At 42.4% G+C, this 13,704-nt stretch overlaps 1 protein-coding gene across 1 annotated transcript in view; it reads left to right on the plus strand.

The window, feature by feature from the left end:
• Window positions 1-561: 561 nt before the first annotated feature.
• EXOSC7 (exosome component 7) overlaps window positions 562-13,704 on the plus strand; it is a 34,378-nt gene continuing 21,235 nt past the window's right edge. The window contains exons 1-3 of the mRNA XM_045007591.1: window positions 562-716; window positions 2,277-2,378; window positions 4,238-4,332. Of these exons, the coding sequence (XP_044863526.1) occupies window positions 660-716; window positions 2,277-2,378; window positions 4,238-4,332 (254 nt within the window). The 5' untranslated portion in view covers window positions 562-659. The remainder of the gene's footprint in view (window positions 717-2,276; window positions 2,379-4,237; window positions 4,333-13,704) is intronic.

The following is a 13,704-nucleotide window of genomic DNA, read 5'->3' on the forward strand; positions in this document are numbered from 1 at the left end:
AAGCCAGACATACCACAGAACTCAGTGTCCTTTGCCAGTTAACATTTCAGTCCTTTCTTGAGAGTTTTCATCTATTTTCATTTTCATCTATTTTCTATTTTTATAACACAGAACAAATCCGTTCTGTGTTATAAAGACAAATCCGGTCCTCCGCAGAGAAGTGCCTTTGAGGTGACACCTTGCCCGCATATCCAGGCCCAATGCACGCAGGCGATGCCCGAGACATGCACAGCGCAGCACTCCGGCAGGCTCACAGACAAGAACCCACAGGCACACACGTAGCGCGTTCACTCAAGGGATCCGGGACTCCCCCCTGCACCGCTACTATTCGCACGTGGGAACATTTCTTCCCCTCCCCCGGCTCAAGCCCCTCCCTCCCCGGCTTGTCGCACGCTGGGAGCTGCCCAGCCGCTCTCTGTCCGTAACACGCGCCCCAACCAGGCCGCGACTCAGAGTCACCCGCGGAGGGCGGAGGGCAGGGGGCAGGGCAGGCGGTGCTCGCGCGCCCGCCGGGCCTCACGCAGGCCTCACCACCTGGATGACGTATGCGTGCGGGTGATGGCGAGAAAGGAAACGTCGCGAGAGGTAGTTTTCGTCGCGTTTTGGTGACGGCATCACCGGGCGGCGGCCGCGGTGGTGTTTGGAACCCGGCGCGCGGCATGGCGTCCGTGGTGCTGAGCGAGGCGGAGAAGGTCTACATCGTGCACGGTATCCAGGTAACGGGGGGAGGGGGGTGGGAGCAGACAGGGTTCCCGGTGGGGGGGGGCATGGGCGGCGCTGCCTGCAGCTGCCCCCCGGCCTCTCCCCCCGATCAGCCTCCCCCGCGCTGCTGGTAGCCGGCTGCCTGCAGAGCCTGTAATGCGGAGCACGGCGCGGCTGAGTCCTTCGTGTCCCGGGTCGCCGCTGCCGACACAGCTCGGGCGAGACAGCACGGGACGTGTTAGCTCGGGGGCGGGGCTATTGCCAGCTGTTTAAAATGAAATACAGTCGGTTGTTTTCAGGGGAAATAACTATTTTAGCCTTGAGAGGTTGTGTCCTCCAGGATTTCTCCATCCGTTGTTCCCCTGTGCACTTTTGGCCAAGGAAAGATTTGCAGCCGGCGCTGTGTGTAGATTGCACTTGATAGAACCAATGGTGCAGGAGAGCCAGTTATTTTGCCATTGTTTATAACTAGATACCTGTCCTCTGACCGGCTTAGACCCAGCATCCTTAAATAAACAGACTTAACAGCTCCATGTGAGGGAAGATTCTGATCTTGGGTTTTCTGCGAATACAGCTCCATTGACTGCAGTGGAGTTATTTGGGATTTATATCTATGTAACAGATAGTAAGATTTGATCTCCTGTCTACACTAAACATCCCACATAGAACAAAGCCATGAAAGATCCTAGATATAGCCTTTCTGCTACAGGATGTTTTCATTTTATACCAACTTTTTTTTCTTACTGGAATTGCTATCTTAGGCCTAGTCTGCACTTAAAAGTTTTGTCCCCATAGTTGTGTGGGTGGTTTTTTTTCCTTTTTTTTTCTTTGCCCAGCATATTTATGCTGATATAAACTGTGTCTACTCAAGCTTTTATCAAGAAAAAAAATGTCTTTTGCCTTAAAGCTTATTTATCCACAAAATAACTTTTTTGCTGGTATAAACTATGTCTACATTAGGAGGGTTTACCGGTAGACCTATACCAACAAACCTCTTAGGTGAAGACAAGGTGTATGGACAGTTTATTATTTTGCTTAAAGGCATCAGTAACTTTGGCTGGCAATTCAAACTACCCAATTCTTTCTTCATCATCAATTTATGTATGTATTCTCTGGAGGCCCCAACCAAGATCAGAGCCCCATTATGCTAGGTGCTACACAAACACACAGCTGTTGCCTCAAAGAGGTTAAGGCCCTGATCCTGAATGAGCTGTGGACACAGGTTTCCATCTATGCATAAGGAGCTGCACTGAAGCTGAAAGGTGTCTGCCCACATGGAGCATGTTGCAGGGTCAAGACTGAAATATTCATGTTATATGCTTAGTTTGTATTGTATAGTATTACCTTCTCTCTCCATTTTACAGTTCATGCAGGAAGTCAGTGACTGAACTGTGAGTTAAACCTAGATCTTTCAAGTCGTACTCCAGCACTTTAACTACAAGACCATCTGTTTTTCTCCATTTAGCTTTGATAACTTGCACATTTTTATCTGGGATTATTTTAAATTTATATTTGACTTATTATTAATATGGATCAGTTATATCACTTAAAACTCTGGTGGTGTCTATGCTTAGGAGGATCTTCGGGTAGATGGCCGTGGCTGTGAAGACTATAGATGTATTGAAGTGGAAACAGATGTAGTATCAAACACAAGTGGATCTGCAAGAGTGAAGCTTGTAAGTACAGATACAAGGAGTTTTTATATATTGCTAGTGGAAGCTCCTAAATTATCATGACTTTGAGGCTGTAGGTCAAGTCCAGACTTTATCACTTGACTATTTGTATTAAGTTTTTATTGGTTTTTTTTTTGCTTGTTAATAGAAACGTAAAAATACACACACAAAAAGTGAATACTGTTAATGTATAATTACTATCCGAAATATACACCGCAGTATTAACAGAAACTTGACTTTAATGATATGTGGCACAAACTGAAGCTCCTGTTTGTTCCCTTTCACCACCTCCTAACAATCAGTGACAGATATTCCAACCCTGTGCAGTGTCTTTGGGTTTCATTAATTGTTTATGTATAATTGTGTTCTGCTCCATGGGGGTGGGCTACCACTGCTCCTCCAGCAACTAAAAAACAAAGGGGAAATTAAGGGAAATTTCTCAGGGCTTACAACCTGGGGACACTCACGTATACTGGTTCAAACTGGACTCTCCAGAGACCAGCAGACAAAGAAGGGACTTTTGGATAAAGAGCCTGACTTGAGGCCTTCTTTCTGATCCAGCAAATGGACAGGACCTTCTGTCCTGAAGGGTGGGGAGTTGGGGGCAGCATGCCTTGCAGAAGGGTTTGAAGGACTTGTCCTACGAGGACCCCGTAAGACTAATAGGTAACCTCTGCTGAGCTTTTAGCATGCATATCAGGACTCATTGTTTTTTTAAGTGTTTTCTCTGTAATGCTTTTACCTTAAGAATAAATATGCTTGCTTAGAAGGAGCTGTGTGCTAACTTATAACTGCAGGCAATATACTGGTCATAGCCTTTGGAAAGAAAGCCAGGTACTGGCCTGGTTAGGCCATCTGGCTTGTTGGGGATAGTATAGTATAATCTGGGAAGCTGTGCAGCCTTAAAACTCCGGTCAGGAGAGCGTGCAACATAGTTCGCTGCCCACGAGAGATGTTGGCTGAGAGCCAAAAACTTTTAAGTGGGTGCCCTCAAGGGACTGTGTAGGACGGGGGAATACAGGTGGAGTGAGCCTGAAACTGTGACACTGTCCATAAGGAGTGGTTACTCAGTCCTGGTCTACTCTACAACCTTGTGTCAGTATAGCTTAATCGCTCAGGGATGTAGAAAATCCACACCACTGAGCAATGCATCATACCGATCTAACTCCCGGTGTAGAGAGCACTGTGTCAATGGGAGGGCTTCTTCTGTCAACATAGCTACCACCTCTTAGAGAGGTGGAGTACCTACAGCGACAGGAGAAACTCTCTTGTTGGTGTAGGTAATGTCTTCAGTAAGTGCTGCAGCTTCACCCCGGCAGTGCTGTAAGTGTAGACAAGCCCTCGCTGCGAGCGAGATCTATTGACAAAGTACATTGAGGCCAGGGGAAGCTGAAATAATCCACCATTTAAACTTGTGAAAGTAAAATCAGTAGTATGACTAATAAATAGAGAAATAATTCTTCATGGTGTTCATATCACTGTTGTATGTACAGACAGTGATATGAACACTGTACAGACAGTGGCTATCGCTCAAGATATTAGAATAGTTCTGCATATGTATTTTATTCCAGGACTGAATTTATAAAGTCATGGATATTTAGAATGTCCTATGAGCATAGAGAAATTTTGTACATACACAGGGTTTATTTGAGGAAACGTGCTCAAGCTTAACATTATCTCTTCGAAAGCTTTGATTTATTAAAATAAAATCCTGGGTCATGCTCAGAATGTTATTTGGCAGAATAGTTTGTGTAGATAACATAAAGATAAAAATTAATAACCGCTTGACCCCTATGTGGATAAATTGTGCAAGCTGTGGTGTGGAATATTTTTCTGGTTGAGTGATGCTGGTATTTTAACAGGGACATACGGACATTCTGGTAGGAGTCAAAGCTGAAATGGGAACACCGAAGTTGGAGAATCCAAATGAAGGATACCTTGAATTCTTTGTTGACTGGTAGGTACAATAAGGAAGAGTACTGAAAGCCCAATACTTTGAGTGACTAATGTGTTTAGAAAAGCTATTTATCTAAAGTATATTCCTTAATTCCGTTGGCCTGCTGTAGTGGTCTACATAATAGAAATAAGCTATTTTGTTGCTTTAGTTGATGGTAAAATTTGGGGAAATGCTCTGCTACTCCTTCAGAGTTGCTGTTTTGCTTGGTTCTAGAAATTACAAGCAGAAAATAAAGGAACAGTGTCAACTTGGTAAGCAGACTTTTGCTGAAATACCCAAGATTATTATAACTGGAAAAGATTAGAAGGGAAAAATATTTTTTTTCGGTTTGTTTACTCTTCGTGCATTTGACAGAACTTTATATGGTGTTTGTTAGTTCCCCCTGTTCTCTCTGGGACTTTTGACAAAAAGAAAATGAGAGAGAGAATATCCATTTAAAAAAATAATAGGTGCACTCAGGGATAGGTATGCTACCTGAAACTGTTTTCTTTTATTGAATTGCCTAGATTTCAAGTTGTTAAGGCTGAATCCCCACTCTGTCACTTAGAGTGTAGGAAGTGGGGGGGTCTGCAAGGATTTTAAAAAATATTTGCCACTCCAGGCTTGTATTATAGCGTCTCTCTGACCTTGGCTTGGTAAACACTGCCACCACCCAAATGCCAAAAAAAACCAACAACCCTTTTAACCCAGGAAGGAGCACTTGGCAATTCCTCCCTGTGGGGTAACCTCAAGCCCTTTCTCACACAGACACACCTGAGAAAGACACAAAGGAAATTGGCTGATAGCCACAGCTAATCAAACAACATGCACAAACCTCTTAGGAAATCAATAATCCAATCCTGTTCTTAAAAAAGGTAAATTTTATTAAAAACAAAAAGGAAAAAAATACATTTGGAACTTAGGCTTTTGCTATATTTTAAAAGAGCAATTCCAAAAATTAAGCACCCAAAATAGCTTTCTTGGGAGTTCAGCTTAAAGGTTACAAGCAAACAAAAGCATTTGGAGTTAGTACAGAGGAGATCTACAAGCCTTAAAAAATAAACAGAAATAAACCTGATCGTGTTTAGCTAAACATTCTGATCTACTTACACCTTTGGGTTGTTAAAAGTAGTTCTAGATATGATCTGATGATTTTCATATCTGGTTCAAGCTTTATACAGCATTCCTGCTGCCCTGTCTCATCAGCCCAGAGAGTAACAGACAAAGGGAAAGTTTCTTTCCCAATTTAAAAAAGTTCTACTTTTCCATTGGCTCTTTTGGTCAGGTGCCCACTCCTTCTCTTACCTGTGGGCCTCTTAACCCTTTACAGGTAAAGCAAGCAGAGAATAGACCAAGAGGGATTTTACAGCTAACTGGCTGGCTAGGTGTCCATCAAAGGGAGTTACATTGGGAGGTGGTGGGGGGGAGTATCACACAAGTGTATGGTAATTAGAAGTTGTCCTTTTTTTATTTGAACACAATAACCCTGTGAATTCGAGATACAACAGTTAATTGCCTTGAAAATAACATTCAGAATGGCATTTTTCAGTAAAGCCCTATTTCCTCCATGAGCTAGAAACCAGGGTTCATGTTTAAGCATGTTTCTGACTTTCTTGACCATGAATGAGACATTACTGCGGACAGCTTTCCAGTGAGCAGGATTATGGAAGGAGCTAGAGGGAGTCCAGGAGCCCCAGCTTGCAGGTTGCTTTAAGAGTTGTCACAGTTACCACGTAGTGTAATTAAGGGTTACACTTGCTGTCATTTAGGTGGGAGCACGGGGCATGTTAGATGGACTTTCTAAACCCTACTTCAATTACGGAACAGATACAAATGGTTTTTTACCCACGTAAGCTTATGCCCAAATAAATCTGTTAGTCTTTAAGGTGCCACCGGACTCCTCATTGTTTTTATGGCCTCATGGGCTGTGATTGGGGTGCAGGAGGGAAGCAGCAGCCCCTTTCCCTTTCTGGTCCTCCTGGATGCACTGCCTTGGTGTTGGTTTCTGGGGCTTCCAGCCAGGGTTGGGCCCTAACCCCCTCTGGAGACACTTGGGGCACAATGTTGAAGGAGCAGGCAGCTGGTGAATGCTATGCCTCTTCAGAGGTGGTGGGGCTCAGGCTTTGGGCTTCAGCCTGGGAGTGGCGGGGAGGCAGATTCCAGCCATGTGCCTTTGGGTTCTGTCCCCCGTGGGGCTTCAGGCTCCATTTCCCCCCCACTGCCTCCCCCAATCCTCCATCCAGGGCTTAATTTGTCCCCAGACTTGCAGGGCTGAGTAAGAATGCTGTGAAAAGTGCTACTTGTATGTATGTTAATATCACTTTTCATAGCAGACTTAGTAGCTAGTAATACATAAATTACAGTGCTTTGGGTGTGCATATTTATTTTTCCTGAAGCTAATTAAGTATTTTAGGAAAAAGTGTGAGTGGCCACGAGCAAGAGTTGGTGGCTGCACTCTGAGGCCACCAAATACACCTCTACCCTGATATGACACGAATTCAGATATAACGCTGTAAAGCAGCGCTCCGGGAGGGCAGGGCTGCGCACTCCGGCAGATCAAAGCAAGTTCGATATACTGCGGTTTCACCTATAACGCGGTAAGATTTTTTGGCTCCCGAGGACAGTGGTATTTTGGGGTAGAGATGTAATTTGTCCTAAGAACCCCTGCGTCAGAGGTTTGATAGAGTCATAGACTTTAAGGTCAGAAGGGACCAATATGATCGTCTAGTCTGACATCCTGCACAACGCAGGCGGCAGAATCTCACCCACCCACTCCCGTAACAAACCCCTAACCTGTGTCTGAGCCATTGAAGTCCTCAAATCATGGTTGAAAGGCTTCAAGGCGCAGAGAATCCTCCAGCAAGTGACCTGTGCCCCATGCTGCATAGGAAGGCGAAAAACCTCCAGGGTCTCTGCCAATCTGCCCTGGTAGAAAATTCCTTCCCGACCCCAGATATGGTGATGAGCTAAACCCTGAGCATGTGGGCAAGACTCACCAGCCAGACACCCAGGAAAGAATTCTCTGTGGTAACTCAAATCCCACCCCATCTAACATCCCATCACAGGCCATTGGGCATACTTGTAGTCAAAGATTAATTAATTGCCAAAATTAGGCTATCCCATCATACCATCCCCTCCATAAACTTATCAAGCTTAGTCTTGAAGCCAGATATGTCTTTTGCTCCCCTTGGAAGGCTGTTCTAGAACTTCACTCCTCTGATGGTTAGAAACCTTCATCTAATTTCAAGTCTAAACTTCCTGATGGCCAGTTTATATCCATTTGTTTTATGTCCACGTTGGTACTGAACCTAAATAATTCCTCTACCTCTCTGGTATTTATCCCTCTGATATATTTATAGAGAGCAATCTCCCCTCAGCCTTCTTTTGGATAGGCTAAACAAGCCAAGCTCTTTGAGTCTCCTTTCATAAGACAAGTTTTCCATTCCTCAAATCATCCTAGTAGCCCTTCTTTGTAGCTGTTCCAGTTTGAATTCATCCTTCTTAAACATGGGAGACCAGAACTGCACACAGATGAGGTCTCACCAGTGCCTTGTATAACAGTACTAACACCTCCTTATCTCTAGTGGAAATACCTTGCCTAATGCATCCCAAGACCACATTGATAATAGAAGTACTGATGCTGCTTGAGTTAACTGCTTGGCAATCTGTTTGTAATATAAATAAAAGAAGTGTTAGTGGGTTGCCTTGATAGATTTGTAAACATTTGGTAAACTTCTTAACTCCAAACTGGAAGCACCACTGTTCTTCCCAAAGTATAGGGCTCCTTGCTGGTCTTCTATAGTTTAGATTTTAGTACATAAAGGAAGTGCAAGAATTGCCTGGGGTGGGGAATTCCAGTTATTTTCAATCTCCGTTCTACTCCATTCCATTCCCCTCCTAAGAATATAGAAACTAACAGACTGGATAAGATACAAAGATACATCTAGTCCCGTATCTTTTCTCTGGTAGTGGCCAGCACCCAGCTGTTTCAGAGGAGGGAACACAAAACTTTCCAGTAGGCCGATATGGGTAATTTCTGCTCACCTCTGACCTAGGAAAGTCTTTCTTAGCTTTAATAATTAAATATTGTTTTTTGCCCTGAATAATTAGGTTTTATCACTTCCAAATTACGTTTGTGAGTATTTACTATTAAAACTCTGGATATTGCTATCCATATAAATGGCCAATCCCTCTTCGAATTTTGCTCAGTTGTTGGCCCCAATGATCGGGGGGGAGGGATAGCTCAGAGGTTTGAGCATTGGCCTGCTAAACCCAGGGTTGTGAGTTCAATCCTTGAGGGGGCCATTTGGGGATTGGTCCTGCTTTGAGCAGGGGGTTGGACTAGATGATCTCTTGAGGTCCCTTCCAACCCTAATATTCTATGATCCTCACCAGGATTTGGTCACTTACTCCTTCTCTCCATCACATGAGTCTCATGCTATTCCATATTTTTCTGTTTTAAAAAAGAAAAACTTAATTTATTGCACCACACCCAAAGCTTTTACTGCTGCGGGAGTACTACATTCACATATCTCACACGTCACAGAGCCTTTGGCTCTCCAACTTGCAAGATCTAAGTTAAGATCAGAGCCCAGTTTTTGGAGGGGAACATGAACATATGAGTTCATTTTTCTTCTGCAGTTGCTGGTAGAGGAATGTCTGGCAGGGAGCTTTTTCTTCCCCATCTGGTCCAGCTTCCAGAGAGAGGGAGAGGTCTGGTCTGTGAGTTGCAAAACTTGAAGAGGCCAAAACTGTTTTTTTGTTTGTTTTGGTTTTTTGCTTCAAGGCTGGTCCTGACCAATACTAAATGAAAAAAGCCTAAGGCTGAGAGCTGCTACCTCCTTCTCCCTCCTTCTGTCATTCAGTAGTGTTGAATGAAACCACCTGCCCACAAGAGTGTTTTGTGTGTGTGTTAACAAATGTCCAGTGCTGTTCATCAGTTAGTTTGGAGAGATGCCCAGTAACGAGTGCCCTAAGGGGCCACAGAAATTCATTGTAGCATTGTTTTCATCAGCGGCTAGTATTACAAATCCTCAAATGTTTCTTAAATTAGTTTAGTTTTAGGTTCTGTTTTATAATTGTCAAAGAGATAGAAGCAGATGTGAGGGCCAGGATGATTGGAGAACCTCTCCCTGAACTGTATCAGAGGGGTAGCCGTGTTAGTCTGGATCTGTAAAAAGCAGCAGAGTCCTGTGGCACCTTATAGTTGGGTGAATACCCACTTCGTCAGACGCATGTACTGAACTGACAGTCCTAGTTGACCTCCTGTATGTAAAGTGGTTTTCCCTCAAGGTAACAACATGAGGGTAAGAGCCTGGCTCTGGAGACCTGAATGTTGAGTTCCAAAATGCCCAAGTCATAAGAGGACATACATGTCTAGTTGCCAGAAAGATTTTTAAAATAAAATGTGGAGCTTTTGGCAGAAGACTTTTTTTCTGTAAAGTGTGGTATATCCAAATGTGCTGATACCAGTATTTTATGTGTAGTTGTAATGTATGACACTTTTTCAGGCTGCCACTAGATGGTGGTAATTGTGCACAATTTTACAATTGGGTCTCTGTTATTGTAGAAGTCTTATGGTGCAGTGGTTTTTATTTTTTCAAATTAAGATTTTTTTTCCTCAGTGCTGATTGTGTCATCCTTATAATGCTTACTATCTGAGATTCTTTCTTGGCTTCTTTGTAGATTTTAAAATTTACTAGTTTGCTAGAGCTGATTTAGCCATCCAGATATATGTGGTGATTATCTTCTGCTCAGAAAATACCATTTCCTTCTTCTACCACCCTTTTTTTCTATCTCCTTATTCTGTGTCTATCTTCTCCTGAACCGGGAGAGGAACATTTAAACTATGCACAGTGCCACTCCTTGGAATGGACGATTTGGGTGCACTGATGATGTTGGAACTTGTTCTGTTTTCCCCAAAAGCAATGGAGTTGCCTGTGCATCCTGCAATGTAGGGATTGGAAGTCCTAGATCTTTGTTACACACTGGAATGCTGCTGCATCAGCAGGATAGCTGCATTTAAAAAAAGTGTTTTCTTGCTTATAACTTTGTAAAATATTGACTTGTTAGTTTTCTGACTATAATAATCTGTCATTTTTTGTGGTATAAAATAGTAACCAAAAAAAGCCCATACCACAGTTGAATCTGTATACAATGACGCTTTCAGAGTACATGCTGGATATTGGGTTTAGAATGAAATTGACAACGAGGGAGGTGAGAATTTATACTTTTGTCCCCAGGTCTGGCCATTTGCTTCTCCAGATTGAAAGGAAGACTCACCTTAGCTCCTGGTAGACCTATTTCTCTAGTACATGCATGGAAATGTAGGTACCACATCCATTTCAGGTGTGTGTTAGCTATAACATCCTATAGCTGGTGGACTGTTCTGTTGATGTCCTCATGCAATATCATGATCATTTGTTGTTCAGCCATCAGTAAGGCTCTTAAATGTTGTTTTCAGATCTCATATGTCATGTACTATACCGATAACTCATGATAAATGAAACACAAGGAGTGGAGGCTAAAGTTCTCATAGCACTCTTGTTCCCAGGTCAATCAGTTGGGACATCTCAGTGCTTGAATTGTGTGCTGTGGTTTGTATGAAGAGAACTTATTTTTTCTCTTCATAAAGTCTATGAAGCTTGGTAGATAAACTGCAGTTCTCAACCTGAGGGACATGTCAAATCGTTCACATTTGGCCTGGCCACTCCTCCATCATGATGGTGGGGTGGCTGAGCCAAATTTCAGTGAATGGCATTGCAATCAGGTGTGTGTAGTCATTATCTCCACTAGCACTCTTTGATGCTGAAACTGAGACATACTGGCCAGAAAACATTGTAGAAATTAATGTGTTTTTAAAAGGTTCCTGGCCTATGCACAGTTAGATAACAGGATCAAAGGACTGATTTACTTAAAGCAGAATCCCATTTATTGGAATAATTATATTAATGGCCCTCGTTCCATTGGAATTACATTGGAAATTCCCATTTTGTAAATGGTGGGCGGTCGGGGAGGAGAGGTTGGAGGGATGTATTTTTAAAAATTTCGAGAACCCCTGATGTCATGGAAGTGGTCATAGCAGGAGGAAGGAAGGGGAGAGGAGGGGCGGGATAGATTACTAGATGACTGTTTTTAACTTGTTTTTAAGATCACATTTAGGTTTTGGGGTTTGTTTTTTTAAACTCTTTATGAATAGACATGCTTTCATTTGGAGGGATTCACTACATCAGTCTGGCAGAGACAAATGCCACATGTCTGGCAGTTTCAGTCAGTTTTGTTCATCAAAGTTCTAAATGTGCTGAGAGCACTTCTGGGTGCTGTCTGCACATTAGAGTTATGGGGAGGTCTGGGGCTCACTGCTGTTGGAAATAATGAGAGTGCCTCCTTAAAGGAGGGCAAGATGTTCTAACCAATTCTACCAGCCTGTGGATGTGGGGAGAGAAGCTTAAAGCAGGTGCCTATCTAGACCATTTACTTAAGGTACTTTATTTTGTAAAACTACAGACAGTACATCATATGTAGTGAGACCATTTAATGAGGCTCCATTGTAATACAAAAGTTCAGGGAATCAGATCTGAGGTTGCAGTGGGAACCCCAGCTCTGAATTTCTTGACATCCACACAACTAAAATCTCAACCTTAATGCATTGGGAAAGTAGGTTTATTTTGATGTGCATGCAATTAGCTGTTAAATTCCACCAAAATTTATAAACCCAGTTTGCTTTTAGTTTAAGACTAAATTGTACAGTGCAAATAAATGATGTACTCATTAATATCTCTGTATATGCAAATTATCCTTAGAGGCTTCCTATGTTCCTATTTAATCATATAATGAAAACTTAATTTTTTATTAACTACCTGAGGCCTGAAACAGGGAGGTGGATAGAAGTCTGTCAGAGATGAAATAAACTAAACTATTCAAGAGGAAACAGCTGGACAGATAACCTCAGGAGTGCTGACATGGAGAGGTACCTAGTCTGTGATGGAGGCTTCCTTACACTGGATTCTCTAGAAAGTCTTGATTCTCATAGAATGTGGCTGAGAGCTGTTTCTTAACTTTTTGGAGATTTTATTTTAAGTATTATTCGAGAATAAGAATGGCACCCTCCCTTTGGCCCCTGCTAGTTCTGTGTGTGTTCCACAATTACATTTTTCTGAACTCCACTTCTGAGATTTGTACAGTGGGAAAAGTATTTCAAATGAGTGAATATAAACATCTCTGCTACTACACTATTGTGATATCCAGTGACCTTAGGGTGGCAGTATTTACCATGTATTCAGAAGTGATGTGGCTAGGTGTAGATCAAAGCTTAGTCCCTTGCAATTAATAAAATGATTAAGGTTATGATAAAATTCAGCGACACAGTTATCCAGATCAAATACTCTAAGGCCTGGTTTACGCTTAAATGACCTAAATATGTTGCTCAAGGCTGTGAAAAATGTCTTGCCATGAGCATTGTGGTTAGGTCGACCGAACCCCCAGAGTAGGTGCAGCTAGGTTAATGAAGAATTTTTCCATCAGCCTAGCTACTACCTCTCACAAGGTGGATTAGCTACCTTGACAGAAGGGATTTTTCTGCCAGTATAGGGGAGTGTGTATGCTATGGCATTACAACAGCACAGCTGTATTGCTGTAGTGGTTATAGTGTAGGCATATTCCAAGTCTATCATTTATTACAGTTGTCCAAGTAAAAATTTCAGCATTTGACTCCTAGTTAATACAAGTAAAAACCAAAGTTTTCAAAAAATAGCTTTTATATCTGCTGTACTATGAGACCTGCAAAATTTTAATTGGGGTTCAATTTTGCAGTCATGTTTAGAGATGAATGGTTTCACTGACTTAAATGGGAGATACATTTGCTGAATTGAGCCCTTTATTGGTATGTAATTTAATAATTCTGTTGATAAGGCTCTTTTTAAATTTGATTATAGTTCTTCTGCGTGGGATTATAATTTTGGCTCATCATTAATTGTAATCTTATTACAATGTGGCATTTATACATCTGGAAATAACATCTTGCCTTTTATTAAGGACAGGGGGAGGAAAAGGAAAAACAGTTAAAGCATTTGAAATTTAAAGTATTAAGTAAGGCTTTCATTTTTAACAGCATCCCTTATTTCCTCTACCACCACCACCACCCCCCGAGAGAGATTTTTAAAAGGACCCCCACAGCATAACTGGCTTTCTTTTAGGTGGAAAAAAGAGAAATTTAGTTGAGATTGGCTGGAGCTGTTCTTGTTGAAGTCTGATCCTATTTCCTAGAAAACAAAACAAGACACACACACACAACAGTGGAGAGAAGAGAATAGCAAAGATAGAAAATGCAGCTTCTGTCTCTGGTGTTAACTTTTACTTGCAAACTCACTGCTGGAAACACACAGGCCCAGCACA

The sequence above is a fragment of the Mauremys mutica genome, chromosome 2, assembly GCF_020497125.1.
Source record: "Mauremys mutica isolate MM-2020 ecotype Southern chromosome 2, ASM2049712v1, whole genome shotgun sequence".
Taxonomy (NCBI): Eukaryota; Metazoa; Chordata; order Testudines; family Geoemydidae; genus Mauremys; species Mauremys mutica.